This window comes from Xenopus laevis, chromosome 7L (assembly GCF_017654675.1).
Source record: "Xenopus laevis strain J_2021 chromosome 7L, Xenopus_laevis_v10.1, whole genome shotgun sequence".
Taxonomy (NCBI): domain Eukaryota; kingdom Metazoa; phylum Chordata; class Amphibia; order Anura; family Pipidae; genus Xenopus; species Xenopus laevis.
In genome coordinates, this window is record NC_054383.1 from 625,749 (window position 1) to 653,508 (window position 27,760).

General features: G+C 42.6%; 1 protein-coding gene across 3 annotated transcripts; it reads right to left on the minus strand.

The window, feature by feature from the left end:
- Positions 1 to 27,617, minus strand: LOC108695983 (protein FAM131B). Of its 3 annotated transcripts, XM_041570082.1 has the most exons (7): positions 27,588 to 27,617; positions 20,020 to 20,126; positions 13,971 to 14,003; positions 13,199 to 13,292; positions 12,898 to 13,083; positions 10,028 to 10,159; positions 1 to 5,824 (listed from the first exon to the last, which is right to left on the minus strand). In XM_041570082.1, exons 2-7 carry the CDS (start codon positions 20,068 to 20,070, stop codon positions 5,442 to 5,444), a joined length of 879 nt encoding a protein of 292 aa, XP_041426016.1. In that variant the 5' UTR covers positions 20,071 to 20,126; positions 27,588 to 27,617; the 3' UTR covers positions 1 to 5,441. The 3 variants fall into 3 exon arrangements, with proteins under 3 accessions (XP_041426016.1, XP_041426017.1, XP_041426018.1); XM_041570083.1 differs by lacking the exon at positions 13,971 to 14,003; XM_041570084.1 differs by lacking the exons at positions 13,199 to 13,292; positions 13,971 to 14,003; positions 27,588 to 27,617 and having other exon boundaries at positions 20,020 to 20,123.
- Between the last annotated feature and the right edge of the window lie 143 nt (positions 27,618 to 27,760).

The following is a 27,760-nucleotide window of genomic DNA, read 5'->3' on the forward strand; positions in this document are numbered from 1 at the left end:
TGTCTGTCACTTCTGTTTATTCCGTGCACCCTCCCCATGCTGACTGACCTCCCCCTGGAATATATCTACTCCTGCGTGCGTGGGGGTATGTGTATATATACTGTATATATATGTGTATGTGTCTCTGTACATACATACATACATATTATATATATATACACATATAAACATATAAAAATAGGAGTCCCATGAGATACAAGGCAAAAATCAAAACATCAGAAATGTAAAAAAAAACCCCATAAATCCCAGTGACTGGGGGTACAGAATAACAGAGCCTCCCCCGCAGAGCCCTGCAGAGCTTTGTATGTTCAGGTGGGACACTGGGCTGAGAGAAGCTTGTGCAGAGCAAGACTCCCGCGCGGAGCTCAGCAGCTCTACTTATAACATATATTACATCTGTCTCTCCTTCACCCAACAGTAGCCCTTGGCACAGAGTTGCCCACTAAGAGACATGGGAATCCATCGACCATGAACTCACAGTGACATTTCTGGGGGCCACTGGCCAGTAATGAAAAGGAGGGTCACGGTAACCAAAGAAAAGACTTTGGGCCAGGGATGCACCAATTCCAGGATTCAGTTGGGGATCTAGTGTTTGGCCATAGGACTTTAAGCTCTGGACAACTGAATGTGACAATTTTCTTCACAACTGAAGCAACTTTTACTTTTTTCTCAAATTGGAATATGCAAATTAGGTTTCTTTTGTGGAGGATTCGGTACCTGTCCCGATACCGAAATGCCGGATTTAGTGCATCCCTATTGGTCAGTATCCCATGAGACAGAAAGCGTTTAAATCCTGATACAGAGGCACCGACCATCCCCATCACCCACAGATGTGCCCGGCACCGGCCATTAATGCACAACCCAACTGAACACTTCACTTGTCCCTGGCTGAAACCAGAACACACAGGAGAATCTCCCATGATGCTCAGTGGTATTCCCATTAGTACATATGTGGGTCTGTATGGGTCTCACTGGTGGAAGCTGAAGGTACTTTGAGTGACTTGGGCTTTATTGCCATGTATAGAATGTGCTGGGTAAGATCTTTCAGGTTTGTGCTTTGGGCAGAAGGAACCCGTTGCTTCTCCACAGAGATACATTCACATACAATGAGACACTGTGAATCCTGAAGTAGCTGGTGGGGTCCAGAGAGTCGGAGAGCTGGTGCCTGTGACCCTGAATCCCTATAAATAGTGTATATGAGTGACACACAATAGTCTGTATACCATGGCTAGAAGCTTTCACTACAGGCAATGGGCCCAGGTAAGGGGATGAAGAAGATGAGTGGCCTGTGGTACCATGAGGGACAGTGGCCAAGGGGTGGTGGTACAGCAGCCTGAGAAGGTGCCACTGATTGGGACAACAATGGGGGTAAAGCCCATACTCACTGCTTGAGTTTCACGTCAGCTCTTTGGTACCTTGGGCTCTAAGGCCTCCAGTCCACGCCATAAAAGCTGATATGGGACTGGAGAGAACTTGCTTCATCTGAACTTATTGGTTCTGCTAGTTTGAGTCCAATTGTGAGCCCAGTCAGTACTGATCCAATCCAGTAGCACAGAACTTGGACCCTCCTGAATGTGGCCCCTTCATGATATAATATTGTTCAATATACAGAAGTATATAAAGGACTTATCCCATGCATAATGTTATATGTAAGGATAAGTAGAGGTGACGTGATGATGATGTCATAGGTCATAGTCAGTGATTAGTGATGTCATTTCTGTCACAAGTCCCTAAAACGTGTGTATTAATATAAATAATGTACCCCCTGTTCGAAAATATCAGGATATTATGAGTCACCTTATAGTTCCATGACCTGCTCAGCCTTCGGCCTCGTACCCTTATGTAGTCCAGACACGTCGGCTCGGAGTTGGACTTTTAACCCATTCCTCCCTATAAAACATCTTCAGCTCAGGTCTGAGACCCCCGTATACCCGCTGTGCTGTTGGTCTGATATTTGCTGGTCCGACGATCCTGGGGAGGGTAACAGTGGGGTTTAATCTCCCCCATTTGTACAGGATCTGCCTGACAGTGGGGCTGGGGGACCCAAACTCTTTAGAAATAGTTCTGTAACCATTTCCAGCCAGGAGAGCAGAAATACCTGTTTTTTCTCAGAACTCTCCTATGTTGGAGCCATGACTCCCCTCCCCTCCCAAAAAAATCTGAGACCTGAATAGCAAACCCCAAATTTGTATTCTGTAAATAAGGCCAGGCCCCCATATTATCATCCCATTAATTAGACCCCTCCCTCTAATTTCTACTTTAAATGAACTGCGAATCCCTGGGGGGCACATCACACAAATATCCCAATAATTACAAAACAATCATTATATCTATGACTCGTTTGGTTAATTGGGTCTCATTATGTAGTATGGATCAGTATAGGTCAGTATGTGTCAGTATGAATCAGTATAGGTCTGTATGGATCAGTATGTGTCAGTATAGGTCTGTATGGGCCAGTATGGGTTGCTATGTCTGTATTGGTCATTATAGGTCCGTATGGATCAGTATGGGTCAGTATGGATCAGTATTGGTCAGTATAGGTCAGTATGGATCAGTATGGGTCAGTATAGGTCTGTATGGATCAGTATGTGTCAGTATAGGTCTGTATTGGTCATTATAGGTCGGTATGGATCAGTATGTGTCAGTATGGGTCTGTATGGGCCAGTATGGGTTGCTATGTCTGTATTGGTCATTATAGGTCCGTATGGATCAGTATGGGTCAGTATGGATCAGTATTGGTCAGTATAGGTCAGTATGGATCAGTATGGGTCAGTATAGGTCTGTATGGATCAGTATGGGTCAGTATAGGTCTGTATGGATCAGTATTGGTCAGTATAGGTCAGTATGGATCAGTATGGGTCAGTATAGGTCTGTATGGATCAGTATGGGTCAGTATAGGTCTGTATGGATCAGTATGCATCAGTATGGGTTTGTATGGGCCAGTATGGGTTGCTATAACAGGTCCTAAATTAGAACCCTACATAAGAACCTGCTTAGACACATGTGACTGTCACTCAGACTGTAAAGCTGCCATACCGATACCATAGACCTGACATGCAACTATTTGGTACATATACTCTGGCGCTCCATCCCAACCCATATACATGTGTCATCCACATCAACTGCTTCATTTATTGAACATCTTGAAAAAATCTGCTGATGCTCCAGTGAGTTGGTCAGTCAGTCAGTGGGTCTCATTTATCAACACTGGGCAAATTTGCCCATGGGCTGTTACCCATAGCAACCAATCAGATTGCTGCATTCATTGTACTACTTGCAGTCGGCTTTATAGAGCTAATCACTGATTGGTTGCTATAGGTAACAGCCCATGGTCACATTTGCCCAGTGTTGATAAATGAGCCCCAGTGTGTCTAACAACAGTTGGGTGGGTGGAAGTAATTTTGGGCAGAATCTGAAAGATTGACCATTTGAGGCTCTCTGTGTTTCTTATAAAATTCCAATCTCCCTGTGTCCCTGTGATTGGCTGAGTTGGATCCATGCTCAGTAGCCAATCAGAGCCCTTCTTTTCTTAGAGTTCACTGGCCACTGGGATTTAGTGTAACTTGGACTGATCTGCGTCTGCATCAGGTTTAGAATTCCGACTCATGATACAAAATATGCACAAATAACATTATCTCTCCAATTTTCACTTATTCCCTTTTATAGAAAACTCTTGCCTGGATTTCTAGAGACTCGCGGCAAAAGCTTTCCTTGTATAAACTGGCAGCACAATGCCCCCCACAATGCCCCATGCAATGCCCCCCACAATGCCCCACGCAATGCCCCACAGTATCACAGTGCCACCCATAAACCACTTGCATTGGAACTCACTGCTGCTCTGAACAAGCCAATCAGACTGTTAGACTGAGCGCCATTAGGAAATGTGCAGGGATGGAGCAGACTGCAGGGGTTTAGGGCGGGGTTAAGTGCAGGGAAGAGCAATGCTCTGCAGGTGTCTGGGAAGAAACGCTCTGCAGATGGGGGAGACACAAGTACAGAGAAGCTTTGCAGGATTCGGCCAATGAATTACATGGTTACTTTGCTGGGTCACCTGTTAGTAGAGTGATCCTGAGCGTCAGCAGGCAGTGGGGGAACAGAGCATCCCCCGGGGGCTTTCGTTGGCAATTAGGAGCAATGCTTTCAGCTCTTTGGCAGGGATGGGGTTAAAGAAGCTGGGCTCTGCAGGTCTTTGGCAGGAATGTAGTTACACAGTTTTAGGGTTTTGGCAATGATTCGGGTCTTTTTGGGGAGGTCACTGTAAGGCATGCGAGACCTCCCCCAGCGCAGCAGTCACCTCCCACCAAGTGCTCCACCTTCTTCCAGAGAGCACAAAGGTTGGATCCATCCCGCTGCCAATACAAAGGTTGGATCCAGTTTGCTGGAGAAATTGGGCCCCCTGATCTTTCCAGGTTGGACCACGGGAACATTCCAAGGTACCAGGGAAGACGAGTTGCCAGGGGCCACGGAGTCCGGCCGCTGCTTCTTCAATTGGGAGATGATGGTTCTGTCCAACACTCTCACGTTCTGGGGGTCATTTATCAACACAGAGTCACCTCCCTGACCCGCAGCCCTTATTGGATACATTCACTGTGGTTACGCACATTTTTTTTTTGCAAATAGTTCCCCTTTAACTGAGGGAACTGCCATTCAGATGTCACCTAACTACGGACTATTCTACTGACGCTAAAACTACTCGTTCACAGACAAATTGCCACCCGGGGGGCAACACTGGCCTCTTCCTCCCCACCCACTTCCATACCTGGGCTCTTAACTGAAGTGCATAAGGAGAGCATAAAACTGCGCCGTTAAGGAAAACCAATGACTTTGAACAGGTCCTGCGTATGACACGTCAATAAAAAGCTCCCCGATTGGCCGGCCAGCAAATGTAATGCCCACTGAGAAAAGAAAGAGCAGTTCCTGAGAAAGCCAATTGGTTTGTGTGGCCGACAGTGCCCCCCGAGTGCAGCCTGGGGACCAATTGCCGCTCTGCTGGGGAGACTGGGCCACACTGCAGAACCGTCGCACAAATAAACAACACAATTCTGACACCGCACAAAACAACAAGAAGGGACGATGGAACATTTGGTGCCGCTCCCCGTTTCAGATGCATAGAATTGTGCCCAGTGATGTCTGAAGGCTTGTCACAGCCCCCCAGCACTTGCAGGGTTAATACGTGCACCCCATGAATGGCACTAACCCCCCTGCTGTGGGAATCGTGCGGGGGCAGGAATGCATGTGACGTGCATGAAGGTGACTCACACAAAGTGTTGATATCACAATGGGGGGTCAGACGCAGGACCCCCCAAAATAAAAGACGCTAGAAAAACACAGACTTCCTGTCACTACCCACCTTGCTGCATAGCGACCGCAGGAAAACGTACATGCCGCCCCCATGATAAATGACACCCAGAGCGTCTCACACAGAGCAGTCTCGCACACTCTCAGTTCTCCATCTCTCGCTCCTCTTCCTCCTCCCCCGACTGCACTCCTGAAGTGGCCACGTCGGACACCTTGCGGCTGTGTGGGGGGGTCTCGCAATCCTCCCGCTGGGGCGACAGAGACTGCAGGTCGTGACACAACACGTCATCCTCTTCCATGGGGGAGATTTTAGAGTGCAGCAGCTGAGGGCTAATCTCACAGATGTTCTCCAGCTGTCTCTCCTCAAACTCGGGGCCCGGGATACAGTCTGGTCCTCCAGGGGGCGCAGGGGACCCCATTAGAGACTGCTCACTGCTCGCCCACGCCTCCGACGAGCCCAGACAGTACAGCCCCTGGGACACATAGGAGTGCGGCCAACAATCAGAGTGCGTCTGGGCAATGTTATCTGACAAACAGAGAAAACAAGGGGAGACCAATGATTAAAGACATAGTAAGTAAGTTTTCCATCAAGTTCAACCTTTTAGTTTTTTGGGTTTTTTTTATCTGCCTAACTGCCAGTTGATCCAGAGGAAGGCAAAAAAACCCATCTGAAGTCTCTCCAATTTGCCTCAGAGGGGGGAAAAATTCCTTCCTGACTCCAAAATGGGACCAGTCCCTGGATCAACTTGTACTATGAGCTCTCTCCCATATCCCTGTATTCCCTCACTTGCTAAACACCATCCAACCCCTTCTTATACCTATCTAATGTATCAGCCTGTACCCCTGATTCACTTCCCAGCTCTCCCTGTAACACCCCTTTCCCTCCTCTAATCTCATTGGCTCCCTCCTGTCTGCTGGGAGGAGCTACTGGTGAATAAAGCATCCGACCCTTCCTTGTACCTATCTAATGTATCAGCCTGTACCACTGATTCACTTCCCAGCTCTCCCTGTAACACCCCTTTCCCTCCTCTAATCTCATTGGCTCCCTCCTGTCTGCTGGGAGGAGCTACTGGTGAATAAAGCATCCGACCCTTCCTTATACCTATCTAATGTATCAGCCTGTACCCCTGATTCACTTCCCAGCTCTCCCTGTAACACCCCTTTCCCTCCTCTAATCTCATTGGCTCCCTCCTGTCTGCTGGGAGGAGCTACTGGTGAATAAAGCATCCGACCCTTCCTTGTACCTATCTAATGTATCAGCCTGTACAACTGATTCAGGGAGACAATTCCACAACTTCACAGCTCTCACTGTAACAAACCCCTTCCCAATATTTAGCTGGAACCTCTTTTCTTCTAATCGGAATGGGTGACCTTGTGTCAGCTGGAAAGACCTACTGGTAAATAAATCATTAGAGAGATTATTATATGATCCCCTTATATATTTATACATAATCATCATATCTCCCCTTAAGCGCCTCTTCTCCAGAGTGAACATCCCCAATTTGGCCAGTCTTTCCTCATAGCTAAGATTTTCCCTTTACCAGCTTAGTTGCCCTTCTCTGTCCCCTCTCTAATACAATAATGTCCTGTTTGAGTGATGGAGACCAAAACTGTAGGGCATATTCTAGATGGGGCCTTACCAGTGCTCTATACAGTGGAAGAATAGCCCTGGAGCCTTGTTTACATTAATTTGTATTAAAGCTTTATGAATCATATCCTGAGTCAGCCACTGACTAGATTGAGCTGAGCCATTAGTGCAGTTATAAAGTGAGCCTGGGAACTCACACTCCTCTATTGTATACACTGAAGAAAAGAACTGATTTAACACATTTGCCTTATCTGTATCTGTTACAACCATACTGGTACCATTATTTAATGGAGCAACACTCTCAACCTGCATCTTTTTACTATTAATATATTTAAAAAACTTTTTAGGGTTAGTTTTCACCTCCATCGCAATGTACTCTTCATTTCTTTTCTTAGCCTTCCGGATTGCTGATTTACAACATTTATTACAGTGTTTATATTCATTAAATGCAGCTTCTGTCCCTACAGATTTGTAGTTATTAAATGCCTTTCTCTTCTTTCCCATTAACTTCTTTACCTCTGTATTAAGCCACACAGGATGATTCTTAGAGCTTCTACGTTTAGTCCTTAAGGGAATAAATTGAGAACAGTAATGATTTAATATCAGTTTAAATGACAACCATTTCTGTTCTGTGTTTTTAGCTGAAAACCTAATGCCCCAATCAATACTCTGTAGGGCAGCCCTCAAGGCACTAAAATTAGCTTTTCCAAAATTCCTGGTTTTTGTTGCCCCAGTATATATTTGTTTTTTGCACCAGACATTAAATGATATAACATTATGGTCACTATTACCCAGGGGTTCAATGACTTGCACATTTGCTATAAGTTCTGGCTCATTAGAGATCACTAGATCCACAATAGCATTTTTTCTGGTTGGCTCCTCAACAACCTGTGCCATAAAATTGTCATGTAACAGTTTATAAACTTGTTCCCATTAACTGATCTGGCAGTACCGTTGCTCCAGTCAATATCTGGGTAATTAAAATCCCCCATTATCATTACTTTACCTAAACTAGCAGCCTTTTCTATTTGCATCAGGAGCTTATCCTCGTCACTTACATTAGGGGGTCTATAGCGACTCCTACAATTAATTTGCTGGACTCTTTACAATTGGTGAAGAACTCCACCCATACGACTTCTGCCCCCTCATTTTCTAACATAACCTCCTCCTTTATATTAGATTTAAATCCTGCCTAACAAACAGACATACCCCTCCTCCTTTTCTTTTGCCTCTGTCCCTCCGAAACAAAGTATAGCCACTGATATTTACTGCCCAGTCATGTGACTCATTCAGCCATGTTTCAGCCAATCACATCATATTTTCCCTCCAGTACCAGCAACTCCAGTTCTCCCATTTTACCAGTCAGACTTGTTGCATTTACAAACATACATTTAATACTGGTCCCATATTGAACATGTGACATGTGCTCCTCCCTATCCTTAACCCCCAGCCAAATCTCCTCCCCCATTTTCCCTTTCTTTGCCCACTATCTCATCTAACCTGTCTTCCACTGAATCTTTTACTGATCCCTCCCCCCACACCTAGTTTAAAATCTCCTCCAACCCTCTAGCCATCTTCTCTCCCAAAACAGCTGCCCCATCATCATTGAGGTGCCCCCATCCCTAGCAAAGAGCCTGTAGCCGACTGAGAAATCAGCCCAGTTCTCCAAAAACCCAAAACCCTCCTCCCTACACCAATCTCTCAGCCCCACATTAATCTCCCTACACTCCCGCTGTCTCCTTAGTGTTGCTCCTGGCTCAGGGAATATCTCTGAGAAAATGACCTTGGAAGTCCTCGCCCTCAGCTTTGCACCTAGTTTTTTAAAATCATTCTTGAGGACTTCACCTCCTCCTCTAACTTTGTCATTGGTACCTATGTGTACCCCAACTCCCAGGTCTTCCCCAGCCCCTCCCAATAATCTGTCCCCTCGTTCCACCACATGCAGAACCCCAGCACCAGACAAGCAGCAGACTGTTGGGCATGTAGGGGCCTTACGACAGATTCCCCTTTCTAATAATTGAATCCCCTATAACTAGAACCTGCCTTTCCTTCCTTGCACTCCCCCCACCACCCGTATTGGAGACACTGCCCCCCAGGGTGCTCCGAGAGTCAGTCTGCCCCACACATGTCAGTTCAGAGTTTTCCTCCCAAGGGGTGACAACGACAGACGGAGGGTAAACATGGAAGGGGGGGGGACAGAGTGCGGGGGTGACGTATAAGGAAGAGGGAATGTATGATGGACAAGTGACCCCCCTCTCTCCAGCCCCCCAGACTCTTCACCTGATGGAAACTGATGCTACAGACTGCACTGATTTCTATATTGCCATGTGATGTGAATTCATCACTAATCAGCCTTGTATTGTGCCTGTTATATAGTCTCTATACTGTATATTGTGACTGTTATATAGTCTATATACTGTATATTGTGACTGTTATATAGTCTATATACTGTATATTGTGACTGTTATATAGTCTATATACTGTATATTGTGTCTGTTATATAGTCTATATACTGTATATTGTGTCTGTTATAGTCTATATACTGTATATTGTGACTGTTATAGTCTATATACTGTATATTGTGTCTGTTATAGTCTATATACTGTATATTGTGACTGTTATAGTCTATATACTGTATATTGTGACTGTTATATAGTCTATATACAGTATATTGTGACTGTCATATTGTCTATATACTGTATATTGTGTCTTTTATAGTCTATATAGTGTATATTGTGCCTGTTATAGTCTATATACTGTATATTGTGATTGTAATGCGAAAGGACTGTGGGGGCCCTGGGCAGGACCCCTACATAATGTGCAGAATTTCCGCTCAGATTCTTCGCTGAGATTTAGTTCACCTTTAACATTAACCCTTGGTACCAGGAAGCAGTGGAATCCTGACATTGGCTCCTAATGGCCATAGATCACTCTGTCAGGTTCCATTCATTGGTCACATACTGCAGGGAGATTGGCAGTTAGGGGAGGAGCTCTTAGCTCTTTTTTCTGCTCCGCCCTCAAGTGATGTCAGACACTTAATGAGGAATAAATTTTAGGGGTGCCTTTCCCTGGGAGACGCCACTCTGAGGTCACATTGCCTCATTCACTGGGACCCCATTTCTCTCATTTGTTGCCTCTTACCCTGGTTTTCCAGCAGCTCCTGGTAGGTCTCGCTCTGTCTCTCTTGGTTGGAGTTGACGCTCTCTTCCTCCCCATCCATAGAGGACCAGGCCATGAGAGTTGCCTCTGAGATGGCAAACTGCTGCATTACTCCTGCCAATGACAAGACAGATTTGAGGGGTTCTGGGGGAATAAAACTGCACAAATAGAGGGAGCACCAAATTACATTTGGATATTGTGTCAGGAAGGGAATGTCGCCCCAGAGATTGGGGAATTTGTTCATTTTCAGTACTTTCCTTTTTTTATAACCTGCCCCCCCTCTCCCCCAGAAGAGGAGCCTAATTGCCCCGAGCACATAATTAGCAAATGGAAATGCCCTTCATTACAACCAGGAACAATAAATGGGTGGTGAAACCTACAGAACAAGCTGATCCATGATACATAGTATCTATAAATTGTATATAAAATCCTACACCCTGGACAGATGGGGAGAAAGAGATGCAGAAGAAACTGGGAAAAGTGGGGCACAAAGGGGAATACAGAGGACTGCAAGAATTAGAGACGACTGAGCACAGGAGGAATAGAGAGGAAGTCGGAGGAAATAGAAGGACAAACAGAATAACAGGTCACAAGGATCAGCTAAAGACTGGGAAGAGGAGACTGGGGGGATCAAGAGAAGATTGGATACTTCCCAATTACCTCCAAAAGTCACAGCCTCCTGTTCCCAATCTCCTCCTCTTCCCTTCAACCTCTTGTTCCCAATCGCCTTCTCTTCCCTTCAACCTCTTGTTCCCAATCTTCTCCTCTTCCCTTCAACATGTTGTTCCCAATCTTCTCCTCTTCCCTTCAACCTCTTGTTCCCAATCGTCTCCTCTTCCCTTCAACATGTTGTTCCCAAACTCCTTCTCTTCCCTTCAACCTCTTGTTCCCAATCTTCTCCTCTTCCCTTCAACCTCTTGTTCCCAATCTCCTTCTCTTCCCTTCAACCTCTTGTTCCCAATCTCCTCCTCTTCCCTTCAACATGTTGTTCCCAATCTCTTCCTCTTCCCTTCAACCTCTTGTTCCCAATCTCCTCCTCTTCCCTTCAACCTCTTGTTCCCAATCTCCTCCTCTTCCCTTCAACCTCTTGTTCCCAATCTTCTCCTCTTCCCTTCAACCTCTTGTTCCCAATCTCCTCCTCTTCCCTTCAACCTCTTGTTCCCAATCTTCTCCTCTTCCCTTCAACCTCTTGTTCCCAATCTCCTTCTCTTCCCTTCAACCTCTTGTTCCCAATCTTCTCCTCTTCCCTTCAACATGTTGTTCCCAATCTTCTCCTCTTCCCTTCAACCTCTTGTTCCCAATCTCTTCCTCTTCCCTTCAACGTCTTGTTCCCAATCTCTTCCTCTTCCTTTCAACGTCTTGTTCCCAATCTCTTCCTCTTCCCTTCAACCTCTTGTTCCCAATCTCTTCCTCTTCCCTTCAACCTCTTGTTCCCAATCTTCTCCTCTTCCCTTCAACATGTTGTTCCCAAACTCCTTCTCTTCCCTTCAACCTCTTGTTCCCAATCTTCTCCTCTTCCCTTCAACCTCTTGTTCCCAATCTCCTTCTCTTCCCTTCAACCTCTTGTTCCCAATCTCCTCCTCTTCCCTTCAACATGTTGTTCCCAATCTCTTCCTCTTCCCTTCAACCTCTTGTTCCCAATCTCCTCCTCTTCCCTTCAACCTCTTGTTCCCAATCTCCTCCTCTTCCCTTCAACCTCTTGTTCCCAATCTTCTCCTCTTCCCTTCAACCTCTTGTTCCCAATCTCCTCCTCTTCCCTTCAACCTCTTGTTCCCAATCTTCTCCTCTTCCCTTCAACCTCTTGTTCCCAATCTCCTTCTCTTCCCTTCAACCTCTTGTTCCCAATCTTCTCCTCTTCCCTTCAACATGTTGTTCCCAATCTTCTCCTCTTCCCTTCAACCTCTTGTTCCCAATCTCTTCCTCTTCCCTTCAACGTCTTGTTCCCAATCTCTTCCTCTTCCCTTCAACGTCTTGTTCCCAAACTCCTCCCAAAGTCACAGCCTCCTGTTCCCAAGGGGGGAGGGTGTGGGACACATTGTTTTATTCCCAGGCACTGACCCTCAAGTGGAAATATAAATAGAAATAAATAGAAATAAAGTCAGAAGGAGTAAAGGTAACATGCACCCCCCCATACCAGACCTCAGAGCAGTATCACCCACTTGGGGGCTCAGATAATGGGAGGGTGGAGTCAGAAAGTGACTGTGCTGAATTGCAGTGTTGGACTGATAAATGTGTCTGATTTACAGATAAGGGATTGATCTTCTTCTTCCCTAAAATCTACCTGCCCCCACCCCCAGGCCCCTACCTGCCCTCAGTGTTTGAGCAGCACCCGGGGGAAGTACCAGCCACACTGTCCTGGACTTTATTCACAGGCACATTCCATTCCCCGGACTCAGCTTTACTGTTCTTTATCCACTGCCGGGTCTTCTTTCTGCTGAAAGTTATGAGTCGCATTTGCCAGTGTCACCCGAAACCCTGACCTTCTGCCTGCGATCCTGCACCCCCTCCACTAACCACAAAGTCACACTCCATGGGTGAGCACAGAACAGTCCCCACTCACACTCAGGACATACACACAATGTATTCACACTTACACTCACACTCAGGACATACAAACACTATATACTGACACTCACACTCAGGACATACACACAATGTATTCCCACTCACACTCAAAGACACACAGGCAACGGGTGAGCACAGCAGATTAATGGGGCAGTGAGGGATTTGGAGGGGCAGATAGGATGAGGCAGTGCCAGGCAAATACTATGTTATTAGTCATGTTCATGTATTGGAACTACAATTCCCAGCATGCCCTGTTTTTGGCTTTGCACTGATATATTGTGACTCACCTGCAAGGAAACGAGCCTCCTTCTCTCCGTCACTCAGGTCAGAATAGGCATCGCTGTCCATTCGGGTGGTCTCAGTTGTGGGGGCCGGGGGTTGGCCCCAACTCTGCCACTCAATCATGTGAGCAACACGGCCTGACCCAATGGCAGTTGGCTTGGTCACATGATCCTTCATGGTCCGAGAGACACCTTGGAGAGAGAGGGAGGAGCCAAGTTATGAAATGGAACGTGACTGGTAGAAGAGGTGTAAGGGTGTGCCCGTTGGGGGCGTGGCTTCAGGTTCACTTAGGGAGGGGTACAGTACCTTTGACAGAGGATTTGGCGAGAGCACCAATTCCATAGGCATTAGAGTGTCTCTTCAGTCGAGGAAGGATCGAGGTGGTATCTTCCATGGAGAACTGACAGTCAGACCAAAAGAGAGAGGAGACATTCGCTCAGAGCAGAGAGAGGGACAGAGAGAGAGAGAGAGAGAGAGAGACCAGCGTGACCCTCCAACAGGACAACACACAGGGGGGACAACATCTGTTATGTGGGTACAGGGGGGGCATAGGGGCAAGTGACACATGCACACAACATGCCAGGGGGGCGCAGTCTACTGAGAGAGAGACTGGAGAGAAGTGATAGGAGAGAGAGAGACTGACTGGAGAGACAGAGAGAGAGAGAGAGAGAGAGAGAGACAGAGACAGACAGAGACAGAGAGAGACTAGAGAGAAGTGACAGGAGAGAGAGAGACTGACTGGAGAGACAGAGAGAGAGAGACAGGGAGAGAGACTGGAGAGAAGTGACAGGAGAGAGGTGACAGGAGAGAGACTGTAGAGGCAGTGGAGACGGGGGAGACAGAGCGAGGAGAGAAGTGAGTGTTCAGATAAGACTTTATTATTTTCCTGTTTAACTGGGGGTGAAAATGTGAATATGGGGGGAGCGTATTAAATCCAGTGTTTAGTTGGTGAATGATTTGAGACCTCAATAGCACCCGGCTGGGGGGGTGACAAGAAAAACAGATGATACTGGGGGCCTGATAGGGGGGGGAGCTGCAAAGTAAAATGGGGCAGAAGCACAAGATCATTTGAACTCACATTAAATCCTTCCCAGGAGAATTCAGTGCGGGTCTGAGAGAGAGGGGAGAACAGTCACAAAAGAGACAGACACAGAGTCACAGGGGGGCAGAAATATGGGGAGAAGCAACTCCCAGACACAAGAAATGAGGGGGGACCCTGGGGAACAATTACACCAACATCTCCAACAACAGAAGGAAATTCTCATCCACATAATGTTCCAAACACCCCCTAGAACCCCCTCTCACCCCTCCTGCCCACCCTGGCACCACCGACTCCCCTAAATACACCCTGCAGCCTTGTGCCTTTATATGGTCACAGAACAACCCCTCAGTGACTTCTAATATCCTTATCATTTACAGTAGGGGGTACATTATCCCTTATAATACATGAGTGATACTCAGAGTTCCCTGTATAACTCAGCCTGCAGCCTTGTGCCTTTATATGGTCACAGAACAACCCCTCAGTGACTTCTAATATCCTTATCATTTACAGTAGGGGGTACATTATCCCTTATAATACATGAGTGATACTCAGAGTTCCCTGTATAACTCCTTTATATGGTCACAGAACAACCCCTCAGTGACTTCTAATATCCTTATCATTTACAGTAGGGGGTACATTATCCCTTATAATACATGAGTGATACTCAGAGTTCCCAGTATAACTCAGCCTGCAGCCTTGTGCCTTTATATGGTCACAGAACAACCCCTCAGTGACTTCTAATATCCTTATCATTTACAGTAGGGGGTACATTATACATATAATACATGAGTGATACTCAGAGTTCCCAGTATAACTCAGCCTGCAGCCTTGTGCCTTTATATGGTCACAGAACAACCCCTCAGTGACTTCTAATATCCTTATCATTTACAGTAGGGGGTACATTATCCCTTATAATACATGAGTGATACTCAGAGTTCCCTGTATAACTCAGCCTGCAGCCTTGTGCCTTTATATGGTCACAGAACAACCCCTCAGTGACTTCTAATATCCTTATCATTTACAGTAGGGGGTACATTATCCCTTATAATACATGAGTGATACTCAGAGTTCCCTGTATAACTCAGCCTGCAGCCTTGTGCCTTTATATGGTCACAGAACAACCCCTCAGTGACTTCTAATATCCTTATCATTTACAGTAGGGGGTACATTATCCCTTATAATACATGAGTGATACTCAGAGTTCCCTGTATAACTCAGCCTGCAGCCTTGTGCCTTTATATGGTCACAGAACAACCCCTCAGTGACTTCTAATATCCTTATCATTTACAGTAGGGGGTACATTATCCCTTATAATACATGAGTGATACTCAGAGTTCCCTGTATAATTCAGCCTGCAGCCTTGTGCCTTTATATGGTCACAGAACCTCTAAAAAACTACTGTTACATCTATTCCTGTTGAATTTGTGATGGAGAAATATCAAGTATAACTGTGCAGCACTGAGCTCACTATAGGGCCCCGGGCCCCGCAGGGCTGCTGATATTTTGGGGGGCAGGATGGAATTACATTGTGCCCAGTCTCTTCATTATCTAATTGCACCAAAGAGAAACTAATAACAACAAAACTTAATCTCAAGAGACACTTCTACTACTAAAAGGGAGTTAATTAATTTTAACAACAATTCTCCCCCAGGCTGAACCCCATTTGTGCTGAAATATTGGGCTCAAGTTCCATAAACTGCAGCTCCTACTGGGGTGTCCCTCTCCCAGCGGGGAAGCAGAATATTGGTATAGTCAGACTGCCTGGATATTGTATACGTGCCGCTAAGCATCATGGGATGCTATCTCTGTATAATCTGCTCAGCGTTTCCTTTATTTACCTGCAGAAAATCTCATTTCTATTCTTTCTCTCTGTCCTTGTTACTGTCATGCTCCACTTGGCCACTAGATGGCAGAGAAACCCAACGCAATGAGTTTGTAACAAGGCCTAATTTACAAAAAACAGGACATGCTGCAAAGTGCAAAAACAGCTTAATGCACCAAATGTTTGCCCTTTATACCCTCCCCCGCAGTTTGCCCTGAGGGAACAGCTCGGCACTCCCAGAATCTAAGATTGCACCTTCCTATAAATACTGAGCTGCGTCCCTTCTGCAGGTGCTTTCCATTAATATAAGAGCCGGGCTCTGCGCACTTCAAGCTCCTCCCACATCCCAAAAATATATAAACAGGTTCATTGGCTGCTGACGAAACTGTAGCAAACGAACCACAGTGTTCCCTTCCCCCTCCTCTCCTGTTGTGTCTGCTCGGTGTTGGTGAGAGAGGTCGGCGACTCTCCCACTTTGTATTCAGTAATTGATACCAAACACACAATGGCTAGTGTAGCGGGGTGAACCCCTGCACGTTTATTTACGTCAATGATGCAATGTTTCAGGGGCGTACCCCTTCGTCAGACAGGGGGTACACTAGCCATCGTGTGTTTGGTATCAATTCCTGAATCCTGACAAAATTGGCCACAACATGTGTGACTGTGAATTAGATTGCAAGCTCCACTGGGGCAGGGACTGATGGGAATACTTTATAATTTCTGTTTGTGTTCCATTAATAGATGCTAATAATATTGTTATCAGTATTCAATTGTGACATCATGAGATACAATCCTTAGCTTGTGACATCACTAATAGAAAAATTACCACTTAGTGACATGAATAAACTTCCCATAACAATGAGCTGCACAGTCATTTTATCTAATGATTTACATGGCGGAATCTGCCCTTTACTGTATTAAACATCCGATATTATGTATCTCTTACTGTATAGCATTGTGTCCCCACGTTAAATAATATAGTGAATAAAGTGCCCCCTCTTGTACAATATAAGGATATTATAAGTTACCGAGGAGTTTCATGACCATATAAAAAATCAAGTCCCAAGGCCGAGTGTTTTTATACAGGTCATAGAACTCACAGGTGACTTCTAATATCCTTATATTTTACAGAAGGGGTACTTTATAATATACACATTTCAGTGAGTCGTGTGACAAAAATGACATCACTAAGCTCTGATTATAAGGATTTCTAGGGTATTCATAGCTCTTGGGTATTATGAGGATATTAGAAGTCACTGAGGGGTTGTTCTGTGACCATATAAAGGCACAAGGCTGCAGGCTGAGTTATACAGGGAACTCTGAGTATCACTCATGTATTATAAGGGATAATGTACCCCCTACTGTAAATGATAAGGATATTAGAAGTCACTGAGGGGTTGTTCTGTGACCATATAAAGGCACAAGGCTGCAGGCTGAGTTATACAGGGAACTCTGAGTATCACTCATGTATTATAAGGGATAATGTACCCCCTACTGTAAATGATAAGGATATTAGAAGTCACTGAGGGGTTGTTCTGTGACCATATAAAGGCACAAGGCTGCAGGCTGAGTTATACAGGGAACTCTGAGTATCACTCATGTATTATAAGGGATAATGTACCCCCTACTGTAAATGATAAGGATATTAGAAGTCACTGAGGGGTTGTTCTGTGACCATATAAAGGCACAAGGCTGCAGGCTGAGTTATACAGGGAACTCTGAGTATCACTCATGTATTATAAGGGATAATGTACCCCCTACTGTAATTGATAAGGATATTAGAAGTCACTGAGGGGTTGTTCTGTGACCATATAAAGGCACAAGGCTGCAGGCTGAGTTATACAGGGAACTCTGAGTATCACTCATGTATTATAAGGGATAATGTACCCCCTACTGTAAATGATAAGGATATTAGAAGTCACTGAGGGGTTGTTCTGTGACCATATAAAGACACAAGGCTGCAGGCTGAGTTATACAGAGAACTCTGAGTATCACTCATGTATTATAAGGGATAATGTACCCCCTACTGTAAATGATAAGGATATTAGAAGTCACTGGGGGGTTGTTCTGTGACCATATAAAGGCACAAGGCTGCAGGCTGAGTTATACAGGGAACTCTGAGTATCACTCATGTATTATAAGGGATAATGTACCCCCTACTGTAAATGATAAGAAACTGATACAAGTTCTGACTCTAATCCCCCTAATGGATTTGTAGAATTGGAAACAGAGCAGGAGTCAGCAGTGCTTCGTCTGCAATCACTATTTATTGGTATAATATCACGCCATGTTTTGGGGAGCTAGTCCCTCTTTGAAGTGAAAAAAAACAAAAAAAACAAATTAACACACTTTAAAAAGCTTTATAACAACACCCCAAAATTTCTAAGCAAACCCACAATGGGAACTTTTCCTGCCTAATCTGTGGGCTGTGTAATTCCATTATAAAAGGTGAACGAGTGACCCTTCCCTTCATATGATTTATTATATCAGTAAGAAGATGTGCCGCCAGTGAAAGTTCCCATGTAGTATAATAAATTAAATTATTATTATATAATAAATGTGTATATTCAATTCTAATTAAATGTCCCTGGGGGTGCACATATGTGGGGCAAACTACTAGGCCAGTAAGGGTCCGTATAGGAGAACATAAAGGCTATATAAGGAATTTTAACCCCTAAAAAACCTAACAAATTCCTATTTGAGAAACTTTTTGAAGCCAAGCATCATATTTGGCAGTTAAGATGGAGAGTCCTTGATAGGGTTGAAGCAAACTCTAGAGCTGGAGAAAGAGTTAATCTGTTACTACAAATGGATAAGACAATTAGATAGAATGAACCAACTTAGTTACAAATGTTTCTTGTAATAAAGTTCTAATGTATCTTTGTTTTCTGCAGGTCCCAGACATAGAAAGTGAATAGAGATACAAAAAGTAAGTGTAGTAGAACGTTTCCTATTGACACAGTAAGGGGCCCATTTACTAAGCTCGAGTGAAGGAATAGAATAAAAAAAAACTTTGAATGTTTTTTTGGCTACTTCGACCATCGAATGAGCTACTTCGACTACGACTTCGAATCGACCATTCGATAGTCGAAGTACTGTCTCTTTAAAAAAAACTTTGACCCCCTAGTTCTCCACCTAAAACCTACCGAAGTCAATGTTAGCCAATGGGGAAGGTCGCTTTTTTTGGTCGAAGAAAAATCGTTTGATCAATGGATTAAAATACTTCGAATCGAGCGATTCGAAGGACTTAATCGTTTGATCGAACGCTTTTTCATACAAATGGTTTGATCGAACAAATTGCGGTAAATCCTTCGACTTCGATATTCGAAGTTGAAGGATTTAACTTCGACAGTCGAATATCGAGGGTTAATTAACCCTCGATATTGGACCATAAGTAAATATAACCCGTAAGTGTATATAAAATAGCGACCTGTGAGATTGAGTGGTATTTAGGGCAGGCATTGTCCTTATGCTTTTACTTTAATATGCGCAGTGTCTAAATTATATCATTGTGTTTTATATATATGAACTTAGGGCTCTTACTCATGAGCGTTTTTACCTGCGCTCCCCTGCGTTCCGTTTTTCGGCGTTCAGCCGCAGGGGAGCGCAGGAATAGACGCATAAGATTATTTCCAATGGGGCTGTACTCACACAGGCGCGTGTAGGCGCCGAACGCAGGAAAAATGCAGCATGTTGCGTCTCAACCTGCGTTCGGCGCCTACATGCGCCTGTGTGAGTACAGCCCCATTGGAAATAATGTAATGCGTCTATTCCTGCGCTCCCCTGCGGCTGAACGCCGAAAAACGGAACGCAGGGGAGCGCAGGTAAAAACGCTCATGAGTAAGAGCCCTAATGGACTGTTCATTTATGGGACTTTTTCATTTCAACGCAATGGATTTAATGTCAGCGGTGATATTACACATGTGATTATGGGATGGACTAATGGTGATTATCACCAGCTCCTGCACCAAAGGGATGTGGTTCTGATTCTATGTAAAGTGTGTTCATTTGCTTTTTTGTTTTCACTTGACAAAGGGACTGGCTCCCGAAACATGTCCTGATACTGCACCAATGACAGGTGATGGCACATTGATCACTCCTGGTCTGTTTCCAATTCTACAAATCACACGGTGGATGGTGAGTGTTGGAAACAGCCGTTTTACACCAATTCTAATTTCTTTCACTCCTTCTTTTTTGTCTCAACTTCCCCTCTCTGCAGAAATAAACATAAGAGGGGAAAGTGGGGTACAATCACTGGGGTACCTCATTGGAAGGCCGGTGGGTGCTGCTGCCGTGCACTGAGCTGTTTTCCATGGTTCCTTGGTCAGCATCCTTTAACCCTTTCCAGTCAAGAGGTGCCCCTTCACTGCCTATGGAAACAAATAGAACTCCCTGAATATTAAACACAATATACACAATGTGCAGAGCCCCTTATTGTGCGGCACAAAGGAGAACAGATTGGTACTATATATGGGGGTTATTATACAGTGTGTATATATGGGGGGTTATTATACAGTGTGTGTATATGGGGGTTATTATACAGTGTGTATATATGGGGGGTTATTATACAGTGTGTATATATGGGGGTTTATTATACAGTGTGTATATACGGGGGGGTTATTATACAGTGTGTGTATATGGGGGTTATTATACAGTGTGTATATATGGGGGTTATTATACAGTGTGTATATATGGGGGGTTATTATACAGTGTGGTGTATATGGGGGTTATTATACAGTGTGTATATAGTTATTATACAGTGTATATATGGGGGTTATTATACAGTGTGTATATATGGGAGTTATTATACTGTATCTATATATGGGGGTTATTATACAGTGTGTATATATGGGGGTTATTATACAGTGTGTATATACGGGGGTTTATATACAGTGTGTATATATGGGGTTATTATACAGTGTGTATATATGGGGGTTATTATACAGTGTGTATATACGGGGGGTTATTATACAGTGTGTATATATGATTATTATACAGTGTTATATATGGGGGTTATTATACAGTGTGTATATATGGGGGGTTATATATACAGTGTGTGTATATGGGGTGTTATTATACAGTGTGATATAGGGGGTTATTATACAGTGTGTATATATGGGGTTATTATTACAGTGTGTATATATTTATTATACAGTATCTATATATGGGGGTTATTATAACAGTGTGTATCATATGGGGGTATTATACAGTGTGTATATATGGGGGTTATTATACAGTGTGTATATGGGGTTATTATAACCAGTGTGTATATATGGGGGGTTATTATACAGTGTGTAATATGGGGGTTATTTACAGTGTGTATATACGGGGGGTTATTATTACAGTGTGTATATATGAGGATATTATACAGTGTGTATATATTGGGGGTTATTATACAGTGTGTATATATGGGGGGTTATTATACAGTGTGTGTGTATAAGGTTATTATACAGTGTGTATACCTATAGGGGGAGTTATTAACAGTTGTATATATGGGGGTTATTATACAGTGTGTATATACGGAGGGGTTATACTATACCAGTGTTATACATAATTGAGGGATACATTACACTACCAGTCGACATGATCATACTTTTATGGGGTTATCCTATACAGTGTTAGTTATAATCGGAGGCGCTATCATATGACAGCTGGTTGTATCATGGGGTTATTATACAGCTGATGTACTATATGGGGGTTATTATACAGATGGCTATACTCATGGGGGTCTATACAAAACTATACACAAGTCATACACTATATATGGGACGTTATTATCAACTGCATATTCTACTAATGGGATAGACGTAACTACTACAGCTGCTTATGTACTTATATGGGGCGTCTATGTATACAGTTATGCATTATGGGGTTATTACTACAGCTGTGTAATCTCATATGAGGGGTCTATCTACTTACAGTGTGTATATATGAAGGTATATTATAACAAGTGGGTCACATATCAATTGCAGGGTTATTATACATGTAGTATATATGGAGACAGGGTCTATTATACAGTGTTATATATCGGGACGTTTACTTCATACTGACATCTATATATATGGGGGTTATTAATACAGTGCTGATATATTGAGACAGGTTATAATATAACAGTAGATGCTACAACGTAGCCAGGGGTCATTTATTACACTGTGTATATATAGACGGGTTATAATATACAGTGTCGGTATCTAACTGGGGGGGTTATTATTACAAAGTGTCTGTATATATGGGCGGGTCATTATACAGTGTGTATATATGGGTAGGTATATATAAGTGTGTCATATATGGGGGTTATTATACAGTGACTGAAGCTATATGGGGGTCTACTTGAATTTCAGTGTGTATATATGACGGTTATATACTAGTGTTATATACATGATGGATTATATACTAACAGTCATTCGATCAAGTATATGAGGGTGATATTTATACAGGTGTATATCATGAGCGGTTATCTTAACAGGTGTATATATCAGGGTTATCACATATACCACTTGTATATCATGGGGCGGTCTATATACTACAGCAGCCATTAGTCTACGTGCTATATAAACATCGAGGTTATTACTTAACAGTGCGTATATATGGGAGTGTATTCATACAGTACTCTTATATGGGCGCTATTCATACACGGTGTCTAATATGAATGGGAAGGTTATTTAATACAGCTGTTACTATAATGCAAGGGGTTATTAATTTACAGTGTTATATTACGGGGGGCGGTTATTATACAGTGTGTATATAATGAGGCGTTACTATTACCATGTTTCTATATCATGAGGGGGTATTATACCAGTGTGTATATTCATGGGCGTCATTATACAGTGTGTCATATATGCGGGGTTATTATAACAAGCGCCTGTCGCGCATAACATATCGGGATATTATTACTTCAAGTGCATGTACTATATTGAAGGTTATATACAGTGTAAGTGGGTATATATGAGGATCTATCACTATACACGTGTGCTTAACCTAATATGCGGAGTTATTTACACAGTTATGTATATCATGGGGTTATCTATACAGTGTTGTATATATGGGGGTATTTAATTCAGTGTGTATATGAGTATCAACCCCTATACCAGTGTCTATAGTATGAGGGGCTTATATACACGTGCTGTATATATAGGGGCGCGTTATTATACAAGTTGTATATATGAGGGCGTATAATATACAGTGTGTAATATACATACGACAGGGCTTATCTATACACATGCGTGATATATGAGGTTATTTAGCGGTTCATTGTTATATGAGCGGTTATCATATACATGGTGATATATATGGAGTTATCTATACCAGTATGTCACACTTCATTAATTGGGGTATCTACTACAGTGATCAGTATATATTATGGTTATTCCTACAGTGGTTGATACTATATTGGGGGGTATTATACAGTGTGCTATACTATGCGGGGGCGTCTTATTATTCACGTGTGTATATGGGGGTTATTTATACAGTGCTGTAATATATGGGTATTATACAATGCTATATAGAGGGTCTATTATACCAGTGTCTCATTATATGGGGGGTATTATACAGTGTGTACTGATATGGAGGGTATTATTACAGTGTGTATATCAATGAGTGAGTTATTATACCAGTGTAGTATAATAGGTGGCACCGCTTTATACGAGTGTGTATATATGGGAGGTATTATTCAGTGCTGTACTATGGGGCGTTATTATACAGTGATGTAGTATATGGGGGTTATTATACTGTGCTGTATATATGGCGGGCGTATTATTCATGTGTATATTTGAGGGTTATTATACAGTGTGTAAATATGGGGGGTTATTATAAGTGTCTGTATATATGGGGGTTATTATACAGCGAACGCTGTCGAAGTTTATATGAGCGGGATTATACACTCACTAACAGTGTGTATATCCATGAGCCGCATTATAATTACAACCAGAGCCTGGTGTACTATATGGAAGAGTTATCCTACTACCACGTATTAAATCATATGGGGTTATTATACAGTGCCATGTTATAATTCATGAGGGTTATATACCACACAGATGTGACATCACCATCATACTGGAGCCGGTACTTACCTTCAGTCGTGTATAATGAGGAGGTATATACAATGTCTGTCATATATGGGACGCGTACTAATATTACAAGTTGTATATACTGGGAGTTATATTATACAAGTGATGTAGTTATTATGGGGTTTTTTTATACAGTGCTGATATAAAATAGAGGGTTATTATCTTCAACAGCTGTGTATATATTGAGGTCTAGTATACCAGTGCTGTCATATTATGAAGCGTACATTATACAGTGGTTTGTATATATGGGAGTTATATACAGTGTGTATATATAAGGGTTATATATACAGTGTCGTAATATTATAATGGTTATTATACATGCGATTTATAATATGGGGGTTATTTATACAGTCGTATATATGAGGGTTATTGATCACAGTGTTGATATATGAAGCATTATTATACAGTGTGTCCTGATTTATAATGGGGGTTATTATACAGTGTGTATATGTTAGGTTATTATACAGTGTGTATAATGAGGTTATCTATACCAGTTGTGTTTCATTATGCAGGGTTATATATACAGTGTATATATATGCAGCATCTATTATTTACAGTGTCGATATAAATATGGGGGTGTAATATATTCACAGTGTGTAATATGAAGGTGTTATTATACAGTGTGCTATATGGATGGAGGTATTATTACAGTGTGTTTATATTGAGGAGTTATTATTACAGTGTATATATGATGACATTATCTATACAGTGTGTATATATTGGGGGTTTATTATACAGTGTGTATTATGAGGCGTTATTATACAGTGTGTATATATGAGGGGTTATCTATACAGGATGCTATATAGGGAGTAATTGTACAGTGATGTTATCATTATGGGGGGTTATATACCAGTGTGTATATCATTATGGGGGGCTTATTATACAGTGTGTATATATGTGGGAGAAATTATACAGTGTGTACATTATGGGGTATGATGATAGTTAGTATACCATGTGGGGTTATTATACAGATGTGGTATAAATATGGGGTCTATTATACAGTGTGTATATATGAGGCGTTATCTATACAGTGTGTATATGATGGGGGTTTTATTGATACAGTGATGTATATATGGTGGTTATTCATACCAGTTGTGTAATATATGGGCGTTATTATACAGTGTGTATAATTGGGGGTTATTATTACAGTGTTGTATATATGGACGAGCGGGGGTTATTATACTGTGTGGTATATGGGGGTATTATACAGTGATGTACTTATATGGTGTTATATTATACAGTGTGTAATATGAGGGTTATGTATACAGTGTGTATATATTGGGGGTTATTATACAGTGTGTTATATATGGGGGTTATTTATACAGCTGTGTATATGGGGGTTATGTCATACAGTGTGGATATATGCGGGGTAATTATACAGTGTGTAATCTATGCGGGTGTATTATACAGTGTGTATATATGGAGCGAGTTCATTATACAGTGGCTAATATATGGGGGTTATTATACAGTGTGTACTATGGGGGTTATATACATGTGTATATTAATGGGGGTTATTATAACAGTGTGTATATATGGAGGGTTATTATACAGTGTGTATATGATGAGGGATTATTTATACAGTGTGATATATGGGGTTATTATACAGTGTGTAGTATATGCGTGGGTTAGTTATAACAGATAGCTGTATATTATGCGGGGTTATTATTACAGTGGGTGCTATATTATGGGGTTACTTATACAGTGTGTTATATATGGTGGGGTCTTATTATACCTAGCTGTGTGTATATGGGGGTATATTATACAGTTGTATCATATTAGGGGGGGTTATTATACAGTGTGGTATATATGAGGGTTATCTATACAGTGTGTATATATGGGTGGATATACAGTGTGATACTATGGGGTTATTATACAGTGTGTGTATATGGGGGTTATTATACAGTGTGTATATATGAGGAGTTATTATTACAGTGTGTGTATAGGGGTTATCATACAGTGTGTATATATGGGTGGGTATATTAATACAGTGTGTTATATGGGGGTTATTATAACATGTGTTATATATGGCGGTTATCACTTATACAGTGTGTATATATGGGCGGTAATTAGTAACAGTCGTGTGTACTATGCGCGAGTTCATTATACAGGGTGCTGTATATTATGAGGTTATATTACAGTGTGTATATATGGGGGATACTTACAACAGTGTGTATAGTGGGCGGGTTAATTAACAGATGGTATATGATGCAGGGTACATTATACAGTGTATATATCGAGGGTCTATATACAGTGCTGTATCATGGGGTTATTATCACAGCATGCTGCTATATTATTGAGATCACTGGTTTATATATACAGTGGTGTATAATTATGCGGACGGTATATACACAGTGTGTATATGTGGGGGTTATTATACCAGTCGTGGATATTACTTTGAAGGGTATACTTATACAGTGTGCATATATGAGGCAGGCCCGGACTGGGCAATCTGTGGCGTTTCTGAGCAAAATGCCCAGAAGGGCTGCCCATACAAGTGCCAGGAGAAAGTCAGTATTTAAGTGGGGCTTGTGGGGAGCTGTTTGGGCCTCTATGTGGAGTTCGTTGGGCTTCTGTGGTACCTGAAATGCCAGCCTATTTTAATCTCAGTCCGGACCTGATAGGGGGTTACTTATACATGCTTAATATATGGGCGGTTATTAACAAGGTGTATATGCAGGGTTATTATACAGTGTCGATCATCATATGCGGCGACCGTATTATTACAGTGTCTTATATGGGTGAACAGGGTAATTGGTACAGTGTGATATATATGGGGCGGGGTTATCTATACAGTGTGCTACGTAACTGGAGGGGTATATTATACGAGTGTGTATATATGTGGGAAATTATACAGTGTTGTACATATGGGGGTTATTATACTAGTTAGTATATATGGGGTTTATCATATACAGTGGTACTATAGGGGGGTTATTAGTACTGTGTGTACCTAATGGGGGTTATTAACAGTGTGCTATATATGCGGGATTATTATACAGTGGTGTATTATGGGGTTATTATTACAGTTGTGTGTATATGGGGAGTTATTATGACAGGTGTGTATATATGGGGGTTATTATACAGATGTGTATATTATGGTTTTCGAGGGTTATTATACAGTATGTGTATATATGATGGTTATTATACAGTGTGTATATATGGGGGGTTATTTATACAGTGTGTATATATGCGGGTCTATTATTACAGTGTGGATATATGGGCGTTATTATAAAGTGTGTGTTATATGGGGGGATTATTATACCAGTGTGTAATATGGGGGTTAATACATGTGTGTATAGATCGGGGTTATCTCATACAGTGTGTATATAGTGAGGCGTATTATACAGTGTTATATAGGGGGTTATTATACCCAGTTGTTACTAAATCATGAGGGGTTATTATACCGTGTGTATATGGGGGTTTTATTATACAGATGCGATCATATGAGGGGCTTCATTAGTACAGTGTGCTATTATGGGGGTTATTATACAGTGGACTGTATCATATGAGGGGTTATCTATACAAAAACTATGTGGGGGTTAATACTATACAGATGTGTTATATATGGGGGCTTATATAACAGTGTGTATATATGGGGTGCTATTATTACAGTCTGTATATATGGACGGGTTATATTACAGTGCTGTATTATATTGGGGGTTAATATATAACAGATGATGTATATATGGGGTATTATACAGTATTTGTGTAATATTATGGGGTCTATTTATCACAGAATAATGTGGGAGGTCGGGGGGTGCCACTTACCTGCACTGTGGGATCCGATGCAGCCCGATTGATCGTTTGGATACAGTGCAGGGCGGGAGGCGGTTCGGAGGGGGGGGGCCCCCCCCAAGGCGGGGGAGCGGCTGGGGGGACCGCGGGGGCGAGGAGAAGAAGCACCGAAATGGAAGAGCGGGGGGATGGGAAGAGACAGATAC